This window comes from Oreochromis niloticus, linkage group LG18 (genome assembly GCF_001858045.2).
Source record: "Oreochromis niloticus isolate F11D_XX linkage group LG18, O_niloticus_UMD_NMBU, whole genome shotgun sequence".
NCBI classification, from domain to species: Eukaryota; Metazoa; Chordata; class Actinopteri; order Cichliformes; family Cichlidae; genus Oreochromis; species Oreochromis niloticus.
Genome location: NC_031982.2, coordinates 15457444 through 15480682, shown reverse-complemented (window position 1 = coordinate 15480682; position 23239 = coordinate 15457444). Strand labels below are relative to the sequence as shown.

At 39.5% G+C, this 23239-nt stretch overlaps 1 protein-coding gene across 1 annotated transcript in view; it reads left to right on the top strand.

Moving 5' to 3' along the window:
- Positions 1–212: 212 nt before the first annotated feature.
- Positions 213–23239, top strand: part of eif2b3 (eukaryotic translation initiation factor 2B, subunit 3 gamma) — a 34609-nt gene continuing 11582 nt past the window's right edge. Inside the window, exons 1-6 of the mRNA XM_003438151.4 lie at positions 213–520; positions 5119–5281; positions 6844–6998; positions 15803–15962; positions 16090–16201; positions 22428–22517. Coding sequence (XP_003438199.1) covers positions 5134–5281; positions 6844–6998; positions 15803–15962; positions 16090–16201; positions 22428–22517 — 665 coding nt within the window. The 5' untranslated portion in view covers positions 213–520; positions 5119–5133. The remainder of the gene's footprint in view (positions 521–5118; positions 5282–6843; positions 6999–15802; positions 15963–16089; positions 16202–22427; positions 22518–23239) is intronic.

Genomic DNA, 23239 nt, shown 5'->3' with positions numbered 1-23239 from the left:
TAAATCATAGTTTAGCTTGCCAGCATGATGATATTATACCCTAGCAGAGTGAAGTTTTTTTTTTCTTCTTAAACAGATCTGTTCTTCTCAACCATACCCATTCCTCCTTTTCCTCTTGTCTGTAAAAAACTTCAGTCTATGACAAATCATGGTCTAGTTTTTCTCCTATTCTCTGATCGGAACCATATTACAGAGGAAGTAGTTTCCCGCACGGACGCATTTCACTAAAGGCACGCAGGTGTCATCATTAAAATGCTAGTTGCTTAGCGTCTTTTGCGTAATTACTGTTAAATTATTTAGCGAGAAATCAAATATCTGTTATTTACTTGTATTTAAGTTACATGTCGGTTTTCAGAAACGTGTCCGGTTGGTTGTAATCTATCTCTGAAAAAGCGGCATCGTTTACTGCTCGCTGCTAGTCCTTAGCCGAGTGCTAACAACACTGACGGCAAGTAAGTTACATGCGTCTTGCACCGCTGTCATTTCGAGGCAGCCGAACAGCTCGGAGGGATTCTGACAGGTAGGTAAAGTTTTATATCTCACTGCTTCGGCTTTGAATTAATTCTTAATTCAAACTGATTTTTAAAGGATGGGTGTGCACTCGGTCAACAGGGTATGTCCTGAGCACACATGCCAGTTTGGCGCTAGTGGTTACTACAGCGATGACATGGTAGATATAAAAGATATGTGAAAGCGGACCTGGATTGAGCCGTCTGTTGCGAGTGTGTGTGCAGCACACCTAACCCGGCAAATATAACATTCCGTACACTCGTACACTCTGTTATTTAGAGCAGGCGCTGTGTGAAGCACATGCTGTACTGAGACTAAGAAAGCTATGACTGTAGGAGTCAAATAACTGCGCGATTTTAGATGTCATATTTCATCATGATAAACACAATATGCAGATTCCTCCTCTTTTTCCTTATTTTCAGCACATTCTCGCTCATTGTGGTGCATAATGGCAACCATAGGTGCCATACGTTACAATAAAGCACAGGCATCCTTGTTTACATACAATGAAGCACAGTTGTGCAAACTTGTTGGTGATGCACTGGTATCATGGCGTTGAAGGTGGATACCACTGAATGCTTGGGGAAAAAAAGACATTGGGAGTCCAATCAACAGGTATTAAGCTGTGCATGCTCTTGGAATGAAGGTGAATGAAGCAGTAGGGCTGGGCGGTATAACTTCAAAATTATATCACAGTATTTTAATGAAACTTGCAATAACAGTATTACTGATTATATAGAAAAGAATTCTGAACAAGGTTTTATTGATGCTTGCAGCTTGCAGGCATAAGCATCACTGTAAATAAAGTGTATTTCCATCCTTTTTTTCCATTGATGAAACACTAATTTAAATTCAGTTCAATTTTATTTATATAGTGCCAAATCACAGCAACAGTTGCCTCAAGGTGCTTTATATTTTAAGGTAAAGACTCAACAATAATGCTGATTGAAGTGTGACTTATTGAAGTGTGAATCTATTCGGGTACCAGCACGATAGTGAAGTAGTGATTACATAGCATTACATTCTGGGATGTTGTATGTTGGGTCACCAGCCTTTTAACCAGCTGCTTAATGTCCTGCTTATTCCACCATGTAACCACATATGTAATTTCCATCCACTGTTTGTTCTCCCTGGCATTTAGAGAACAGCTAGTGGTCCTCGGTGGAGCCGTTTGTTTACATTTGCACTGTATCTTCTACTTTATAGTCTGGTTGTACAATCTGTACAATCTGTGGCAATGTGTATTTGCTCCAAGTGCTGAAATATGTTTGTTGTTTTCGCTTTTAGTGGGAACTAGGATATTTTGCAAAGTATGGTTTTCGTTTATAATAAACCGTCAATGGCTCTCACTCTCAGAGATGCCTAGTCTTGTCTCATTGTCGTGTGCACTAGGGAATGTAAATGCATGGTGTTGCTAAGGCAAGAACCTTGCGATAAGACATTTTTATATTGTGTAAAAGTTACACTGGTATTTTTGTGGTTGTTTTAATGTGGCACTGCCCTAGTTGCCAGCATGATCATGACATTCAGAAATGTTAGAAGCCTGACTCCTGTGCTCATCCATCAGCACCGAGACCTCATTAGTGACACAGTACATCAAGCCAATACCATGAAAGACAGAAAAATACAGTTCTTGATGATCATGATGATGATACTAGTATTTTAGGGAATTCACAGTTTCAGTCTTTTGAGTAGGAGTGCACTGATCCTTAACATTAATGTCCTAACTTTGTAAAATGAAGTCCGTCTAGCATCACTGTTCAGTCACACAGGCTTCAGGGCTCGCAAAATTTCAAAATCCCTGGTAGCCCTTCGGGCAGGGACTCTTCAGTTTGTGGTAGCCCAAAATAAATTTAAGTAGCCCGATTAAAAAAGAGAGCAATTTTTTTTTGATTGATGGTTTGTTTCCTGTTTTGTTTCCGTTACAATATTATACATTAAAGTATAATATTGTAACGGAAACAAAACATTAATCAAAACATTGTTGAAACACAAATTAAACATTGTATAAAAATTACAATCATCAACTCAAATACTTGGTTCTAATTGAACAGAAATTTCTATGCACTTGTAAGAACTGTGTAGAACATGAATCAGTCTGTGACAGGTCCTGAATTTGGAATTTCCACTGAAGTCACGGGTAAGAGATAAGTGAAACCAAGATCTAGGACATTTTTTTTTGGAAGTTTGCAAAGACTGCTAAATTTTGCCAATGGTAGTTCACTCTTTGCAACATAGTACGCTGTTCTAAACAGATTTTTCAGGTTTATTTTTAGTATGTTCTTTGCAATTGGTGTTTGTTCTGGGAAAGATATTGCAGACTGAGCAATATTGCATTTCTTGCATTTCTCATGGGTTCTAATGGGGGTCTTTCTTAAAATTACTGGTCCCAGTAACAAAGGCGCTTGTCGACTCAGAAATCGAGGGAAAACCAACAACACACCCGGCAGAACATTGTTATTTACAGGGGTGCACATAAGTGGTCCGCAGGTGCGCATTTGTTGTCAAAATAAAAGACGCGCACCAGATAAGAAGTTGCAACGCGCGTTTGCGTACATATAAAAGGCACTGTTTTTGTCCGCTAGAGTGGGATTTTCACGGCATATTCTGCACCACATCTCTGTGTGTTCATCATTTGTTTGAAGCCAGCTCACCTCCTGCAACCACTTTTCCGAGAATACGCGCTTCTTTTGCGGTTCGGACTCCTCCTGACATTTCTTTGGAGGTGGAGGAACACCAAAGTAATTGCTTAAAGGAGCTTGCTTCTTCGACATCTTTAGGAGTTCTAAACAAATGTCTGTCCTCCTCCAGAAAATCTGGAGGTGCGCGTTGCAACTTCTTATCTGGTGCGCATATATATTTATTTTTATTTTTTTTTTGACAGCGAATGCGCACCTGCGGACCACTTATGTGCACCCCTGGTTATTTAGCTTGTCATATTCCAGCCACAGAAATTCTTTTGTCCATGAAACCGTAAAGCTGCACTTTCTTTTTCCCTCATAGTCTGATTTGTCATAACTTTTCCGTTTTGTGGTAGGCTTTTCTTTGGCTGCCCCTTCTTCACCCTGACTTGTCTTGTTTGGCTCAGCAGAGCTAAAATATATATCCTGCTGCTTTTACACACGCACTCGCATAACGGTCAGCGATTCTCTGCGCAATCAACCTCTCACATGTTTAAGCTTGCTGTGGGAGATTTCACTTGTCAGGTTTGAATAGTAAGCTAATGAGTGATAAGACGATGTCAGAGGAATTGGTGCGCAATTAATCGTCACTCACCAATCAGTACTGCCGCTCTCTATACACAGTTCGCGGGATCGCAAAGTGAAAGCAAAAAACAAGCGCAAATTCAAACGCGATTTCAATATGTCACATATTGACAGTGGCTCCCCGATGCCAATGACGTAATTATCCAGCTACATTTCCGAAAGAATGCAAAAGCATTGACATATATTTTTCCTTCCTATGATAGCCCGACGGGCAGGACTGAGATAGATTTTGGTAGCCCGACTGGAAAATTCGCTAGCCCCGGGACGTCGGGCTAGTGATTTTGCGAGCACTGGGCTTGAGAGTAAATGAATCATAGAGAGCTTGTCAGTTGTGTCAATTCACTTGACCACAGATTGCAATTTTACAAACTACTAAACATCTGAAGCAGGTGTGGAATGCCTCTAAACTGCTAACCTTCTGTCATTAGCTTCCTGTATGCTAGCCAGCTGGGGCCTTTCTGTGTGGAGTTTTCATGTTTACTGTGTTCCTCCTACAGTCTGAAGATATTCATGGGGTTAGCTTAATTGGTGTTTGTAAATTGACTGTAGGTGTGAATGTGAGCATTATTGATCGTCTCTGTGTTAGCCTTCTGTTAGACTGGCCGTCTGTCCAAGGTTTACCCTGCGTTATGTCCTGTGACGGCTGGGATAGGCTTCAGTGGAAGTGGAAGAGAAATGGATGGATGTATTCATACTTTAAATCATAGTCCTCCAGTAAAACCAGGTATCCATTGAACATATCAGGGTTTAAGTCATTTGAATGAATGACATCCTATGGGCAGTTTAAAAAGACAGAAGGGGTGATGAAGCCATTAGTTTCTGTTGGAGCCCAGAAAATATCAATTTGCAATCTTTGCTGGTGTGAGCTAAGACTTTTTGAATAAGGTAAACAGGCTAGAGCAGAGGGAGTGTCACTTGGAAGACTGACTGGAGTATATAGCTGAGGCACACAGCATCATCAGTATGTTATTTGTGTACATTTTACACATTTTACTTAAAATGAACAAAAATGTAGGAATAAATGCATTTAAAAACTAATAATTAAAGTAATAAAAAGACATTTACTTCTTTAACAAGGATCTGTTTGTGTTCTTGTGCATGAACTATATTGAACTGATGTACAATAGCCCATTTACCCATGGTGTACATTTACATTTAGTAACTCACATTGTTGTTAATATGAACATAATTTACACTTTGTGCTTTAATGTACAGAGTGTTATACACATATATTATAGACAGTATTCTAGTGCTGTATTAATTTGTTGAAGCACTAAGTCTACACCTGTGGTCTGTACTGTATGTTATACGTTTTCAGTTACAATGTCCCCTCCTCTCTTAGCCATCTACAGCAGACATGGAGCTTCAAGCGGTGCTGATGGCGGCGGGTGGGGGTTCTCGTATGACTGATCTGACATACAACACCCCCAAAGCTATGCTGCCTGTTGGCAACAAGCCCCTTATGTGGTATCCCCTTAACCTTCTGGAGAAGGTGGGATTTGAAGGTGAGAGCTAGCAATAAATATAATGCTTCTTTATCTCTTGGTTCAGCTATTATTTCAGCTGATACTGAATATTAAAAATATTATTCATAGGTCTAGGTGTCCATAATATGTGAAAATATTTGTTGCTTTATAGGTCATCTCAAGTTATAAAATCAGGTCTTATATTGTTGCGTACAGCTCACATTAACTGTATTTGTTGCATGTAAGCTTTGTGTAAGTGGTAGCGGGGGAGAAGTCTTAAAGTTGGGGCTAAGTCATTCTTGCTTTCCACATAAAATGTAAAGAAGCAAAAATCCTGCCAGTAAGTTTATGTGGCCCACTTGGAAAGTCTGGAACAAAAAGTGGAAACTCAGACCTATAAGAAAAATAGTTTCACCTCCTATTATAACTGGGGACTCCTTTTTTTAATGTTAGTACTGTCAGGATTAAATTACAGATACAAAAACTGATGTAAAAACTGTGAGCACTCTTAAAGGGAGATAGTTATTTTTGCAGTGACATAATGAAGAGAGAATGTCAGAGGAGGTCACAAAAATGGTTTTATGATTATAATCATGTCAACTGTGACTTAAAAAATTGTATTTCTTTCATTGCTGGTTCATCATTTGAACTGTTAAAGTCAGGCAGAATCCAGGGAAGTGCAAACTATAGCTGTGTGTTTAATAAATTATCTGTTTTGGGGGATAAGCAATAAAATGCAATGCTAGACTTTAAGCAAGATCTATCCTACACAAGTAGTTGTTGACCAACTACTTGGACTCTAAATTCTGGGAAGTTAAAACTGGTTAGATGTTTTTCACCATTGTTAAAACATTCAAAATACCTAAAAGAAACAAAAAGTTACTTTAAAATGTGTTATGCTTTTCAAACTCTAAATATGTAAAAGCAAAGCCAGTTGTGATGCTTTATTCTCTTTAAGATCAGTGAAAGTTTTGCTTTTGTTTGGCACTGAAATCCTCAGTTAACAGCATTAAAAATATTTTATATTGAGTCAGATTTTGTTCTGGTCTGTTTTAGTTGTACTTCCATCAGCTTGTCAACACATTGTTAGCATGTCAGGTGTGCATTTCCTGACTATTTTTTTATAGTCAAGTTTTCTGACTCTTGTGCAGCAGCATGCAGTGGGGCTCAGAAAGCCTGACCTTATAAAGTATTTATTTATTTATTTTTGGCAACATGCTGTTCATTACAAAAGCCTGCGCTAGGTTAAATAAAAGTTGCTTTCTATACATAATCATTCTGTGTGGCCAGCAGTTTACAGTGTGCATTTTCCTAGCCAAATCTGTGCAATTAGGTTTTACTAGGCTGACACAGCTAGAGTGAGCCAATGCCTGGTGTAAACCATTTAATGCAGACAAGGCTAATTAAACTAGACGGATTCTACAACATTTTAGATTCGTAAAGTGGTCTAGTACTGTTCCTACCAACTTTATAAAAAACAGAAAAGTGGCTTATTTGAAGCTCACAACATATTATAGCCATGTAAGCATCTGATGTGGCTTGTCTCCTTTTTTATGAAGGTAAGATAATCAAAGGGATACTTTTGTGAACTGTGTTTTCAGAGGTGATAGTGATCACTACCAAAGAGGTCCAGAAGATGATGAGCACAGACCTTAAAATAAAGGATGTGAAGATGAAACTGGATGTGGTTTCTATCCAGGAAGATGGCGACATGGGTACCGCTGATGCTCTCAGACACATCCAGCCAAAGATCAAGGTGTGTGTGTGTATTTGTGTGTGTGTTTTTGAGCATATTTACTCCAAATCTCTTGGACCTTTATTTGCTATGTATGGAAAATACAAGCATGAATTAGATCAGACTGAATTAATGAAAGGGTTACACTAAAGGCCTCAGTGACACGGGTCTGGAGACTGACTTGAACTGGAAAGAACATTCACCTTCAAAATAAAAGTTGCACCTTTTTAAAATGTTTTGTGTGCAGTGATAAGGCACAACATTGATAAATTTTTACTTTGAAGGTGAATAGCTTGCATTTCCATCATATTTTTCACAGTTTCACTATCACTCTGCAACTAGGGGGCTAGTGTTTGCAGTCATTGTCTGAAATTGTGGGCAACCTGGTATAGCACCCATTTGCAAGCGACTCCCAGCAACCTCTAGCAACCGTTTCCCAAATGGTGGAAGAATAAACTATTTTTCCCTAGCAACTGGTTATTAGTTTCCAGTTTCTAGTCCTGCATGACTGCGACTATCGTAACACTTGTTCCAGTGTCTACAATAATTTAGGATCCTATTTGCAGTGTTTTTTGAACAAAATATTATGAATAAATTGTTTAGTTGCGGGAAGCATTGGTTTGAGTTCTGCTTTATTATGCAGTGCCAGTAAAGAGTTGCATGTTGCATCCACAGACACTGCATGTTGCATGTTGTGCTCTCTAATACCATTCTCCATTGCTCTGATTGACAGTGTTTTGTAGGGAGTTTTTTTTTTTTTTAATTCTGTTTAATGTCACAGTCATACAAAAAATTGCAGAAAGGTTTTAGGTAAGGTAAAAAATTGACAAAGATTGTGGGGGATGTTTAGGTGGATGTTCACACTGCTGGGCTGACCACCGATCCATGCCTTTTCCTCCTTTGAATGGGCCAAGGCCGCCGAGGTGCCTCATTGCACATTTTTAAAATACAAACATTCACAGGCACACACGTGTACATATGCTGTCTTGGTATCCATGACCCCCAACTGCAATTTCCATACCCCCCTCTATATCCTGCCTGCTGATCCCTCCATCCCTCCCTTCATCCGATTCACTCTAAACAGATGAGGTCATGGTTAAGACTCAAACTCCCTGTGCTGCCAGTTTAGCCAGTGCACCATTTATTCTCATGCAGCAGTCATGCACATCTGCGCAACATTTGTGTTTGGGTATGTAAGGGTGTATGGTGACCCTGTGTATATGCCATTGTACTGACTGGCCTCTTGTGTCCATGAAGACATGTTTATATGAGTTTAGGGTTAGTTTGGGGTTAGGGTTGACCGTTGATGTGTTTCAAAAGCAATTTCTCTTGTTTATTGTTTTACTATCAACGAATTGTATACCACTGGCTCAGTTAGAAATGCCAGTTTTAAGAATCACAATTAATTCAGACTCATCAAATCTTAAACGAAGGTGATACTATGAATGCTTTCGAGTAATTAACTCATTGTGATTCATGCGTATGTCCATAATGTAAGGTTTTATGGTCGTTCTCAGGCTTTCAGGCAATACATATTTACAGTAATGCTATATGAAATCAGCAAGGTAAATAGTGCTGATCTGTGGTACTGTCTGACTCAAACATTTACAAGAAAAGACACGTTTTTGGCAGTTACAGAAATACAGTCCAAACATTTTGTCATACAAAATTAACTTTTGCATCCAATCACATCTTTATTTAATCAAGACGAGTTTTTGTTGGTATATTTTTTTAAATTGTATTATGATCTCAACCAAGTGTTGGTAGGTGATTGGCCAAAAGATCATGACTTTTTTTTCTGGCACAATCACAACTCTTGATCTGGATTGTGATTCTGGTCAGTGGTTTGATTCCTTGCTCCTTCTTTTTGGCAAATTCCCAAAGAGTGCGTGTGTGCAGGTGGGTGAATGTGTTTGCTTGATACTTAGAAAGGCATACGAGTGTAGCTTGTCGTAAAAAGCTAGATTATTAGGTCAACTAATTTCACAATACCAGAACCACTTAATTATCAACATATCGAAAAGAGGAACAATGTGAAACAATATCGCCCGCCCTTAATCTCAAAGGGAAGAAAAACCACAGGATCCTAATATTTCCAGGAATTTCCATTCCCAACACTCAGCATCATTACATGCTACATTCCTACTGGATGATAAGTAGATGTAGGGCGTAGTAGGGTTGTCGAAAAAATCGATTCTCAGATACTAAAAATTACTATCAAATTACTCATTTGTATCAGTATCAATACCACCAGTGCAATCTTTGCCTCGTCTAGTGGACACACTTCACGCAGCACCTCTTCTCACTAGCAGCTGAAGTATTTGACATTCACAACACTGGACAACTTTATTTAGATTAATTTAGGGGCTTTTTAGCCTTTTTTCGTGACAGGAGACTAGAGTAGTAAGGAAAGAAGGGAGGAAGCATGGACATGCAGGAAATGGCACAGGGTGGACTCTGCAGAAGCCTTTAGGCATATGGTTTGACTGTTCAACCCAATGAGTTACACCAGCACCCCAAGACTGAACAAGTCTTTGCAAAGAATAAAGTATTACACACTCATAAACGTTAGCCTGACTGACACACACATTAACGTTAGTCATTTAACTATAAGCAGTTCCTCGCAGTTCCTATATTAGCCATGTGTTATTAAGTTGGCAAAGTTTGTATTGTTCTAATCTTTAGAAAAAAGATTTTTCCCCCTGTGGTTTTTTTACACTGCATTTCGGTAAGTTTGAAATTCTAGTATTTTGATAACTCTAACAGGCTATAGTTTCAGTTACAATGTGAGTTGTAGCTTTAACTTTGTCCCAGGTCAGGTCACAAACAATCATCTTGAAACCTCTATCACAATCTGATGTAAGACCATTGTTTTAGAGCCTCAATCAATACAATATCCCTACTATTACCGTATTTTTCCCATAAAGCGCACTGGATTATAAGACACATTAATCGAAACACAACAGTCCGATAAGTCAAACTTTACTCAACTCATTCTTCTTGCTTCCTCCACTTCCGTACCATTGATTCCTTAATGTTCAATTCTCTCGCAGCTGCTCTATTCCCATGTTGTTGCAGTATATTAATGACTAACCTCGTATTGTGGATGGATTATCTCAGTTGTTCTCCCGACTGACGTTTGGTCTGTTTACAGCATCCTGCCATGCGATTGGATTTGTCCCTAACCATTGGGAACCCTCGAGTTAACTTTTATCGAGTGGAAAAAAGTTAGCATTCATCCTCCAGCTTCACTGTGTTTATGTTATGCTAACATAGCTGTGTCGCTAGCGATCACGTAGCACATCATTATATATCAGCTATTCCAACTTCAGTAACCCTACAAAAGTCACTGCTGTTTAGTTTTCTGTCTTCATTTATGTTGGAAGTGATAGCAGAGCTGTACATTTTAATTTTTTCAGAAATCTCTCAGTCAGAACATGCTATATCATGTTTAGGTGGAAACTAGCGAGCTAACTTCCTGCTAACTTCTAACTCTGCTAAATTTAATAAATTCTGTTTTCATGGATGCCTGGATGTTAAACTTAATTGTTACACCTGGTAAAACAGCAACGCTGACCATTATATTAAAGATGAAAGAATTTAGACAGTTTTTAACTATTATTATAAGGCGCACTGTCGATTTTTGAGAAAATTAAAGGATTTTAAGTGCGCCTTATAATGCGGAAAATACGATAATCATCTTTTTGGTCTGCCACACTTGACATGTTGCATAGATATTCAAATGGGTTAAAAATCTAGTGATTCCACGTGATTCTGTGAGTGTTATTGTCCTGAAAGAGGACAGAAATGTTAAATCATGGATAAAGCTGATCATTGAAAACAACTTTACATTCAAGTTGCCGGCAAAATACTCCCCACAGTGTAGCAAAGGCACTAAATGCTCTCACTGTAATGATAAAGCTTTCAGGGTTTTTTTCTTTATTTTGTGCCTGTCTGTACAATCAAAGATAAAAATGTCCTTCTGACATTCATTCTTTACAACATGATCAGTCAACTTTTAGTTCTTTTGGTGAAATGGCTTTAATCGTTTTTCTTTTTTCCCCTTTGAATTGGTGTACAGATTCTAGTTATTTTCTTAGCTAGATTAGTCCTTTTAATAGATGCTTGGAATTACCACATGTACAAATATTCACACACTTAGGCAGAACTAGCTTCAGCATGCTCTCATTGAGAATCGTTGAGTTTCTAATCCTTTGAGCAGCCAGCTGGATGAGAGGCATTGAGTTACACACACTCACACACTGCAAGGTGATGAGTGAGGAACTGTAACCATGGCCTGCCAAATCCCCGCACAGAGATCACTCAATCTGTCAAACCGAAGCCTGCGCACAGTATAGACACTCACACATCTTGATGCAAACACCCTTCCATGAGGGGATTTGGTGTAACCGATCAAACAAAATAGTTACAGGAATCAGTGTGTGCTCTGGGTGAGCACAGTCGGCCATTTCTCTCGAACACTGAAAGGAGAGATTACAGGGAGCATTTTTTATTTTGTTCACTCTGCAAACAGTGAGGTTACACAAAAGTGGACGGATATGCTGATTAATGCTGAGTTCTTTCACAATAAGCCAAACTAGTGAAAGGAGTACTTTGCATGCACGTTTTGCTTTGTACGCCGAAAGCCTCTTTGACGTTTTTATTATCGTTGAGGCTTAATCACCTGGTATAATGAGCGCGTATGAACTAAAACAGCTATATATACATTGGAGTTTGTGATTCAAGGCTTCACCTTTGGTCCACATCTGTTAGTCAGCCTGTAAGACTCGACACAAAAGGTGAAGAAAGAGAGGAGTGAGAGATGGGGCTGAGGCTTTTCATGAAAGCGACACAGCAAACATACTTAGATGTGTCTTTTTTTTATTTCTTTCCCTCTTTCAACAGTCTTGCTCCACACCCTTACTCCATGTGCATTTTCTCTGTCTTTTCACTGAACTGCAATGTTGAAACTTCATAATCTTAAGAAGACCAGGCAAGACTTGTACATGTTAAAAGTGACCCACATTACTTTTAGCCCAGGATGAAATGGAAAATATTCAGTGGTTTGTTTTTGTTTTTTTATGATGAACACATCAGTCAAGGCTTGTGTATCCTTCAAACCTACAATAACTTGATGACCAGTTTCACACAGCCGAGTCATTTCAAGTTATTAGCTTCAAAAATCCTTTGAGGAATCAAAATATAAAAGAGATTAAACAAATAGACTGTTTTTATTGGAAGTGTGTGTAAAAAGTCTGACTGGCGTGCATGCATGCATGCATGCAGCTGAGTAAAAGTATTGTCAGTTTTCATACTACAGTATACCAACAAGTGCAGTGTAGCTCATCTAATCTAATCTAAAACATCCACTGGTACTCAGTATACAATTATATGGAAATAGTGAAATATTATTTTACCTCCAACACGCAGCTAAACGCTGCTCTGGGTCGATCAGTTCTTTGAAATATGCTGAATTATTTACAAAAGCATTCGTGATACAGCTTCAACTCCTAAATCAAACCATGAAATTCTCGCCGCTGCTGTCTCCTCATGACAATTGGATGAAGCCAGAATCTCTGTTTCTCACTTTCTTTGCTTATTATATACATCATAGCTTTCTTTATGTACGTGACATTGCTGAATTTTGTAACTTGTAAATAAGAGTCGTGAATGTCAGCCTTTACTGGTGGATTCATACCTCGTACAACAAAGAAAGTGTCCTTGAAACGGGTCAGGATTGTGCAAGCACTAGGTTTGGATGGAAATCAGTTACCACTAGGACAAATCCGCATCTGTGTGTGATTGCTTGCGCGCCAGTGTGTGTGGTCCTGACCTGTCCAGTGATCCTGGCTGTTGAAAGGCCAAAGTGTCTTTGCCTCTCCAGCTGACTCCACTCGGCTGTCGCCTCTGAGTGTACGCCTGCCTGCCTGCCTGCCTGTCTGCGTGCGTGCATGTGTGAACGAAGCAAGCACGCCTTTGTCCGTTTAATGTGTGTGGCTGTGTGACAGTGCTCTGTTTCTGAACATGTGTGCGAGCTTATCAGTCTGATAGAGCGAGGGGAGAGCTGAAAGGTCTCAGAGTCTCAGGAGTCAGGAGATCTCTTGCAGGCACCTTCAATTTTACTGTGGCAGCTTCCTGTCGCCAGGTCAAGATTAGAGTTGCATGTAAATCTAGGTCAACTTGACCCTTGATCTCACTGATCCAGCATACTCTACATACTTTGATCCTTTTTTAAACCAAATAATTTAATACATTTATTGTCTATAAAATTCTTTAAAAAAACTTCACAGTAATCTTTCCTTTTCTTTCTTTTGTTTGACACTGTCTGTGGATTCTTTGCTCATGTGTTTTTCTTCCTCATCCCCTCTATCTCACTCTGTGTTCTCCTTCACAAACAGAGCAATAATGTCTCTGTCGTTAAGGCTGCTGGTGCTAATGGTGGGATTAGTCCCTATGCTGACAGCCTTCATCTCTGGACAGACAGATGGATACCGCACACAGACACAAATGCGGCTGCACCCACGTGCAAACACACATTCAGACAGTGGAGAACAGTTCAAATGACAGGTACTGCTTTTGCTCTCGCTGTAAGAGCAAGTGATACGTCAACTGGAATTCACAGCTGCATATTTATTTGTGTTTCCAAACGTGTATTGATTTACATGTGGTTAGATAGTAGGGATACTGATACTAGTTTAAGATAGTCATCATCTTCTCGCTCAAGACGGAAATTCTAAAATAAGACTCTGCTTTTCAAAAAAATGTGGGCTCTGTTTTAAGCTCAAGTGCATTTTGTTGAACGCTGGCTGGTTTTCTCTGCCTGTGTGTAACGTTAGAGCAGTGTTGTATGTGGATCAGTTCACAGAAATGTACTTAAAACCAGCCAGCCAGGGTAAAATGGAGAAGGATAAGGGAGTTATGTGATATTGTGTCACTGAATGCAGTGAGTGCAGCATGATTTTAAAAAAAGACTCAAATATGGGCAAGACTTGACATGTGGATGTAAACACAGGGTGGAGTTAATCTTCCTTTATTTAAGGCGGGTTTTTCAGAGAGATAACTGCATACACACACTGAAAACTAAACAGGACAGATGTCTAATTTGTCAGGCGTTTTCAAGCACTTCAAACAAAAAATAGAAAATTGCGAGATTGCGAAAGATTTAAACAAATGTCCCAATCACATGTAATTTCTCTTTTATACAAATTCAAAGCTTTTAAACAGAAGTAGCTGCATCTGTTGATGTAAAACTACTCATTTGCAGTAATTAGAGAGAGTAAAACTAGCATAAATGGCTTACTGGAAGAGCAGTAGACTTGTTGCATAACATTTTATTAAAATCTATAGATTGTGACATAGTGTAACTTATTACCAGCAATGTTAAAGATCTGATTGAAAGCATTCATTTGTTATGCCAGAAATATTGTTCAATGTATATAATCACAATACAGACTGAGCAGTTCTGTTTTTGTTACAATTCCTGTTTTTAATATCTGTAGTTTAATCAGCTGTTGATACTTTTTTGTCGTTTCGATCTACTGTGGGCTTTTAGAAGAAAAAGAAAGCAAGGTTTTAAGGACTTCAGAAATCTTAGAAGTATCACAAATTAATACAAAAGTAATTTGACGAAGACCATGTGTTTATGAATTGAATTGTCTGCTTGGATCCAAGCAAGCTGACGGTCTGCACAAAGAGAAACAGCAGAAAAATATAGTTACACTCACTGTTTATGGATTCTGTCTCACAGACCTGAATGAATGGAGAAGGGAAGGGAGCAAAGAAAAAACAGGTACTCTGGGATTTGTGTAACTCACTGTTGTAGGGTTCTTGGCTTACAGCATAAAGTGTCTGGAGATAACTTTTGTTGTCAAAAGTTGCTGAGTAATTTCTTCGCACCACCTCTGCGCTTTTTACTAGATCAGCAGCTGAACTTTTTGTCTGACATCTGGTTCAGCTTTGTTTCCATGAAGACAGATGCAGAAACTCTTCACCACCTTATACCACAATACCTTTATTCCCTTTTGATTCAGGCTCCTTTTATTTAGATCTGTTCTTTTTGGTTTACTGTTTTTTTTAATTTACCGTTTAACTGAGCTACTCAAGTATAATTTTTTAACCTTTCTAAGCGGTTTTTTTTTTTTTTTTGGTTGCTATAACCCAGTCATTTCTCAGCTATCGGGATAAATAGAGCATTACTTGAATTGAACTGAACTGAATACTGAGAATCCTGAAAGCTTTGTTTTCCCAGACTTACATATTTATGTTACTGATTCTGCTGAGAGTAGAAGCGAGACAGTTCACACTTTAAAAAACATTGAATTTAAGAAGTTAAGACTGTGAATAATGTAGGCACTCACAGCAACACACACGAATATCTATAGGATAACAAGGCAACTTATATTGTTTTCATATTCAAACACAATGTCAAACAACAAAATCTGAAGAGAAATGACATGTTCTCAAACAGAGATGGTGAATAACAGCAGAAATCATTACTCACTACTCTCTGTAATCAGAGTTTAAGTCGCTTTAACAAAGGGCCAACAAGCACTTGTGCGGAAATAAAGTTTATGTATACAATAGTCTAAATGCTTCACCCTGCCAACTGTATTTCAGCCATTTCTGTGTCTGTTTCAGAGTTGTGTGTGTGTGCCTGCAAGCTCTTGTCAAAAGCCTCTTTATACTTCGTAAAGTAATCCTAGTCCCACCAAACCACGTCAGGTTCATTATGTCAGACATTCTGTCGTGTCTTACCGTTGCGCTGTCAAGTAAATACATCAGCATGAATAGATCACTGTCATTTTCTTTCAAATCTTTCTCTTAAGACCGACATCCTGGTGTTGAGTTGTGACTTGATAACCGACGCGGCGCTTCACGAGGTGGTCGATCTGTTCCGGGCGCACAACGCGACAATGGCCATGCTAATGAGCAAAGCCCACGAATTCACAGAGACCGTCCCAGGCCAGAAGGGCAAGAAAAAGACAGGTAAAATGAAAATGAGACCGTTTTGCATCCGCTGTTTATTTAATCTGTATTTTTTTTCTTTTCCTTGCAGTGGTTTAACTGGACAATTTTTTGGTATTAATAGTATATGTTGTGTATTTTTCCCCAGCTGAGCAGAGAGACTTTGTTGGTGTTGATCAGTCAGGAAAGAGGCTGCTCTTCATGGCCAATGAGGCAGATCTTGAGGACGGACTATCAATCAGGAAATCCATTATGAGGAAGTAAGTCTAACCACACCTTTGCTTATTTTTATGTCCAAATGAGCCATTAGAAATTATACATATATGTGAAAGTCTACTCATTTCTGATTGGATATCCACTTTCATTCAATCATTTCACTGTTGAATCTTTGTTTTTGTTCACTTCAAACTGGATCGAAGGGGTCTGTGTCTGCTTAAAGGCTCCTGATTCTTCTGTTTTAGTGGAATGACAGCTGTCCACAGCACGGTTTGTTAACCAGAGCAAATCAGTGTTCACTCTATAAGTTGCTGAGCATGTGCGGCACGTGTTCTCGTGCAGGTTCTTCTTCCTCCAAGCGTGGATCAGTATTTGGAAACTTGCCTGATGGTGACGTGTTCTGTACATCTGTAGGTTCTTAGCTCTGGCAAAGCAGATGTTTAAGTTTCTAATCAGAGTCGGTGTGTTTTAGGGCGAAGGTTCTGTGGTGGCGTGTGGGATTTTTGTTACAGGAAGAGTATTCTAGGTAGGTTTTTGTTTCGAAGTCCTAAAATGCATGTATGTGTGAGAGCAGTCGTTTTGGGAGCTCGTAAATACTTCATGGAGCCAAAGACACAGTAAATTCTGGCCAATAAGAGGGGGGCCAGAGCAGCTGCTCGCATGCTTCTCTGCACAGGGAAACTCTTGAGGCACACACTAACATATATACACACACAAATTCTGTCTTATTTCATAAACTCAGAAATGCTTATATGAACGCATAACACAACCTCGAGGCGGACATTGATGGAGAGAAAACAGTCACACATTGTCACCGTGTTATGGAAACCTATTGAGCCCACAGCTAAACATTTACAGCTTACACTGAAAGACTTCCAACACTGAAAGCACCTCTGATCATTTATACGCTCGCATGTCACACACCCACACAAAATTATTTTTTGCCTGAGGTAGTAAGCAGAGTAAATGCCAGAGTATGGATTCCTGTTTCCCACCTGTAGCTACCTGACTTTTCAACAGCAGTATCACCCACAGAGTAGTCACAGCTTACATGTACTGTACGTACAGGTTATGAAGCGTCTTTTGGATATTAAGTGTTCGTATTCGTGTTACATTTGTACACATTAACATTTCACACCTGTAGTATCTTTTGCAGTTGGTTCTTTTCAGTTTCTGTGGAACCTTAGTGAAAAGAAAAATGAATCAGTGTGTGCAACCTCCTGAATTTCCGTTTAATTTCCCACTTCATTCACTTCATTCAACCTGTTCTTGTTGTGTGCGTCCCTCCACACAACCAACCATCTGTTCTTACAGTCTCCATGCTTGTTCTACCTCAGCCTCTCTGTAATTTTTCTTCCCTTTCCTTCTCTATAGTTTCCACATGGTTGAGGTGTGTTAGCTCAAAACATTCTGCACATGTGAGATTGTTTGACCTGGAAATCGCTTAAACGGTGTGAAAGGAATCCAGCAGAGCTTCCTCTCATACATTAAGCTCCACCTGTCAGAATGTTGTGGATGTAGGTCTGGAGAAATGGTTGACTGTGTATTAATCTGCTTATTTAACAGGATAGTTCGGAAAACTAGACCGTTTCAAGCAAAACAAGCAAAGCGCCAAGTTTTGCAGTTAGTTTTGGTTTTTTTGGAGGTTTTAAAATGATGACATACACTTTATTAGGTGCACCTGTTCAGCTGATCTTTAATGCAGATATGTGATCAGCCTATCACATGACAGCAAAACAATGCATTTGGGGATGCAGACATGGTCAAGACGTCTCTATACTGAGCATCAGAAATGGTAAGAAAGTTGATGTAGAGGTTTTTGAATGTGACATGGTTTTTGGTGCCAGACTGGCTGATCTGAGTATTTCACAAGCTGCTGACCTTCTGGGATTTTCTCACACAAGCATCTCTAGATTTTGCAGAGAATGGCTTGTTGATGCTAAAACTGAGCATTGCTTACATGCCACTGCTTCCCTGCTGAGCATGTCAATCCCTTTATGACCACAGTGTATCCACTTTCTAATTGCTGCTTCTGACAGCGATAACATCCATGTCATGAAGCACAAATAAACTCACTTTGGTTTCATGAACATGACATCGAGCTCACTGTACTCAAGTCAAGAGATGTAGTGAACAGGAGAGTCACATGATGGATGGGCAGCTGATAAATCTACCACAACCGTGTGATCCTATCATGACAGTATGGACCGAAATCACTGAGGCATTTTTCCAGGACCTTGTTGAATCTGTGCCACAAATAATTAATGCAATTCTGAAATGTGTCCTAGTACTAGCAAGCAGTGCCTAACAAGTGGCCAGTAAGTGTATAAAGGAAAGGCAAGGAAGCTTAGGTCAGATCAGCTGCAGTGATCTTCAGCAAAACAGACTAGGAGTTCCTTACATCTGTTACTAATGATGGCACACGTGGGGCTAAAAGCCAATAAACACAAATATTAAACAAAGTACCTTTTAAAAAATGAAATAACTTCCCTTCCAAAGATCCTTGTACTAAATTTACTAAACATATGTATCAGTGGTCCCACATAATGAGTGTGTTTGCACAGGATTTGACAGCTATCAACATCAGCCTGACGGCACTTGCAGAGCCATGGGCACTGTAGGCTTGCAACACAAGATCAGATATGTGAATTCAATTGAGAAAGCATCTATGGGGCTAGTTTAATATTACGGGAATCACAAATTTTGCTTTGGAGGAGTGATTAAATTAAAAAAAAAGGCCTTCAGCACTGTTGGCTCTGTTGTGAAAACCTGACTAATGAGGGTATTAACAGCCATTCTGCTGCATCTGACTCACCGTCCGCTGTGGGGTTTTAGTTGTAACTAAATAAGACATTATGCTGTGTGTGTTTGAGAGCGAGAGATGTGACTCCTCTCTCCCACTGAGGACTTTAGTGGTACTTTAGTAGTCAGTCATTAATCCAACAGTTGAGTCATCCCTGCCTGCAGAGGCACTAAATTCCTGCTCCCTTCGACAATGAGCTCTACAGCACTCGCAGCAACCAGAAATCACATGATGCCGTTGTTAGGAAAGGCAACTTGATTACTAATGTTCGGGTAATATATGTCCTGTTACAATGGTGCATACTCATTAAACACGAACATTTCAAAGTCAGCATGTGTGGAAGTAGTTAGTGTGCTCACGCTTCAGACTCCTCTTAAAAAGTCTGTTTCCAACAGTTTTTTCTGCTCTTGGGTCTGCGGTATGTCAAAGGGAGGGGATTTTCTTAACATGGCATTCGCAGACCCCCCAAAGGTGTTGTTCAAATGTTCAGTTTGTCAGTTGCAGGCAATCAAAGAAAGTTGACTTTGAGGAAGAGGAGCTAAGTAGTTAAACCGAGGCTCAGTATGAGGGAAAATAAGGACTTGTTTTGAATTGGTGATCATGCAAAGCTGCTATAATAGATTCCTGGAATAAAAACATATGGACCAGAAAATGAGGGTAATGAGGTCCCCTTAAAAAAAGTTAATATGTTTTGGTTTTATACTGCAACAGTCTTGATATGGTGATACTTGTACCTACTGTGCTGCTTTTTATGGCTACTAACATATTTTTATTATGATTCAGGGCACCTGTTCTTAACCTACAAACACACACACACATCATCATTCATAACCCCATTATCCAAGGCTCTGTCTCTTGCCCGTCTGCAGGTGCCAAACAGTGATGTCACATGCTGGGTGTTCTGATGAGTTTTACTTTATGTATGCGATAGCCACACAGAGGCTTACACCTGGGACACCCGTAGAGCATGACTGTGTGTGAGAGTGAACATGTGTTTTTATGCTTTTTAATAAAATACCTCAACACAGACAGACACACACTGAGTTTGATTTAGAGCTTTTACCATCTGGTTGTTGAGTGTGTGTGTGTGCGTGTGTGTGTGAGACTAAGTAATCCTCCTGAGTCACTCCAGTTATACTGTAAGCCTGGTGTTTGAGGTGGGAGGAGAAAGCTTGTCGAGAACATCTTTTTGATGGCTCCTGTGGGGGTCACCACAGATATTTTTCTCTTCATTTCTTTTATTGCTGTTTTTTTTAAAAAAAATTGCAGTTCAAATTATTAGTTGTGTGTATGAGGAGAAAAAAACAGTTTCAGTTATATTAAAATAAAACGTTTTTCTTTTTCTCTCTTTTTTAAACATATATTCACTAAATCTTGGTCATATATGTGGAAATTAACAGACTTACAATCAGTCATATGAAAAATACAGTGTTCACAGGACTCTACGCCGTCCCATTAAAAACCAAGTACACCCTTGTTGCATCCAAAGCAATTCAGAGAGAAAGAAGCAACCAGGTGCTGGTAATCAAATGCACTTGATTAACTCATCAGCAGCAAGTGTGCGCCTCTATAAAAGAAGTAGTTTTGGCAAGTAGCTGGTGTGAAGTATTCAGGTGTGTGTTAACAGAATGCCACAATCTTCCCAGGAGTGGAGGTCCCAGCAAATTCACCCAAAGGTCAGACTTTGTGATGCTCAAAAAACCTGTAAAATTCTAAGAGCTATAGTTCAGACTCTGCAAGCCTCAGTTGGCAAGTTAAATGTAGAAAAAGATGGAACAAGTGTTGGTTGTTTGGAAAGCGCCTTCTCTCTAAAAAGAACATGGCAGCACAGCTTAGGTTTTCAAAGTTGCGTCTGAACAAAACCTGAAGACTTCTGCAGCAATGTCCTTGGGGTGGATCAGACCAAAGTGGAGATATCGGGCTGTAATGCAGAGTACTACTTTTGGTGAAAAACAAATACAGCATGTCAGAACAAACACTTCATATAGTTTTGGAGGGCTGATGATTTGGGCTTCTTCTGCAGCCACAGGGCCTGGGCACCTTGGAGTCATTGAGCGAGCCATGGACTCCTCTGAATACCATAGTGTTCCAGAGTCAACTAACGCTAACGCTTGGCCAGAACTGGGTAACGCAACAGTGCAATGATCCCAAACACAGCAGTAAATCTACAACAGAATGGGCGAAAAAGGAAAGAATCGAGGTGTTTTGAAGACCCAGTGAAAGTCAGCTGCTGTGGTGGGTACCTGTGCCTGAGTTGTGCATAAATGAATGCACACAAACCTCAATGAACTGGATCAACGTGTGAAGATGATTGAGACAAAATTCCTTCACAATGATGTGAAAAACCAATAAAGTCAAACAGAAAACAATCACTTCGAGTTATTGCTGCTAAAGGTGGTTCTACACGTTTTTAAATAATGGGGTGTACTTATTTTTTCACAAAGCTGCATAGAGTTTCTGTAAAACTGCAGCTGATTTGTTTTGGTTTCCTTAATTTTGTATGACTTCAAAAATTTTACACATCTTTTTTAAGCAAACAGCTTTGAAAAAAAACTGTATCACGTCAAAGTAATGTTGGCGTGGCGTCCTGCTGTCACACTCACTTTCCAGGGAGAGTTGTAATTATCATTCCTTTTGCTTTTAGTGTGGAATAATAAATCAAAACTGAACACCTCTGCGAACAGTGGACGTGTCTGTTTTTAATTTGGTCGGAGTTATTGTGTGATAATGAGACAGACTTCAACCTGTTTGTACAACCTTAAAAATCTAAATCACTGCGGCATGCTGTGAAAGATGGTAAGCAGTAATGAAAGGTCTATGTGATTGGTAATAAATGGGCTAAAAGTGGTATGGCCCTTTTAAGGAGGAATGCACCCCACAGTTTTTATTATGTCGTGGTTGAAAGGGCAGAGGAAGAAAGGGTAAGTAGTCAGAGAGGACGTAGGGGTGTTGATAGATTTGTTTATTGAAACGTCTGGGACTGCATTGTTTTCTTTAAGCTGTCGCTTCATAAATGTCACATTCAGACTTTTGACTCCGCGTCTCCTTATGTGAAAAAATTGTGTGAATGAGTGAATGCATGACGGCTGCCCGAGGGATGACATCTATGGTAGCTGGCAGAGGACAATAAGGCAATATAGCTGGTTTTGTTTTGTTTTTTTTCATCAAGTGTTATAGTCCTGCGTGCAAAGGAACACAGATTAAAAGTGGCTTGAGCAAACGTGAAGTAAGCATTAAAGATAAAACCAGCAGGTGACGAAGAGAATCAAAGCGCACTCCCCCAGAGGTAGCACCCAATTAAGATGGTAAAAGCAGCGCAGGTGTGCAGTGTGTATTTTAATGTATTTGTTTCTGTGCATCACACTTTTCCATTGTGTGCAAACGGTGGAATTTAATGCTTTGTTTTCACGAACTGAGGACACTTTGTGAACTTTGATTTCCGTCTCTGGTTTTCCTTTTACCCACAGACATCCCAGGATGCTCATCAAAACAGGCTTAGTGGACGCTCACCTCTACTGTCTGAAAAAAGCTGTCGTGGACTTCCTCACAGAAAACAAGTATGTTTTGGGGGGTTTGAATCTTTATTTTAACAGGAAGTCCTACTGAGGTCAGACTGTTTTACAAGAGAGACCATACAAACTCACAAAATATTTCAAAAAATCTGCAAGAACAAAATACAAATAACCACACCAAGAAACACTAGTGAACTCTCAAGAAAAACAAGTGTCCAAGTCCACAGTGGACATAAAAATTTCCCCAGACCTTTTTCACTTATTTTTGACTGTATTTTTTTTTTTTTAATATGTTGAATTTTGAAATTTTACTGTTTATGCCTGCTCCGTGAGAGGTATTACTCAACAGACTTATACTTTGTGTCTATATGTGTCTATGCATACGCCCCACAGTCAAGCTGACATGAACTCTACCTCGCTGCTTAATCTGTGTGTGTTTAACATGGTTACATGGTGTGTAAGGCTTTGAAAGGTTCTGTTAGCATGGTATTCTAGTGAGGTGTTAATTTGTTTTACTATGTGCCGCTGAGACAGGCTGTTAGGCCTTTAGCCTCTGAAGTGAAGCGGTGTGACGGGGGAGCTCACTATAGCCGGAGGAGTCTATATAGGAGTCTGTCTCTGTGCTGCATCTGAAAAATGAAAGGCTAAAGCTTTTTTCACTATTTTGAGAATCAGGGTTTGTCATCACTTGCTCTTTTTAACCTGAAACAGACAACAGGAAGCGGGCCGGTTCAAACGTTGTCACTTCTTGAATGCTGGGTAAATGC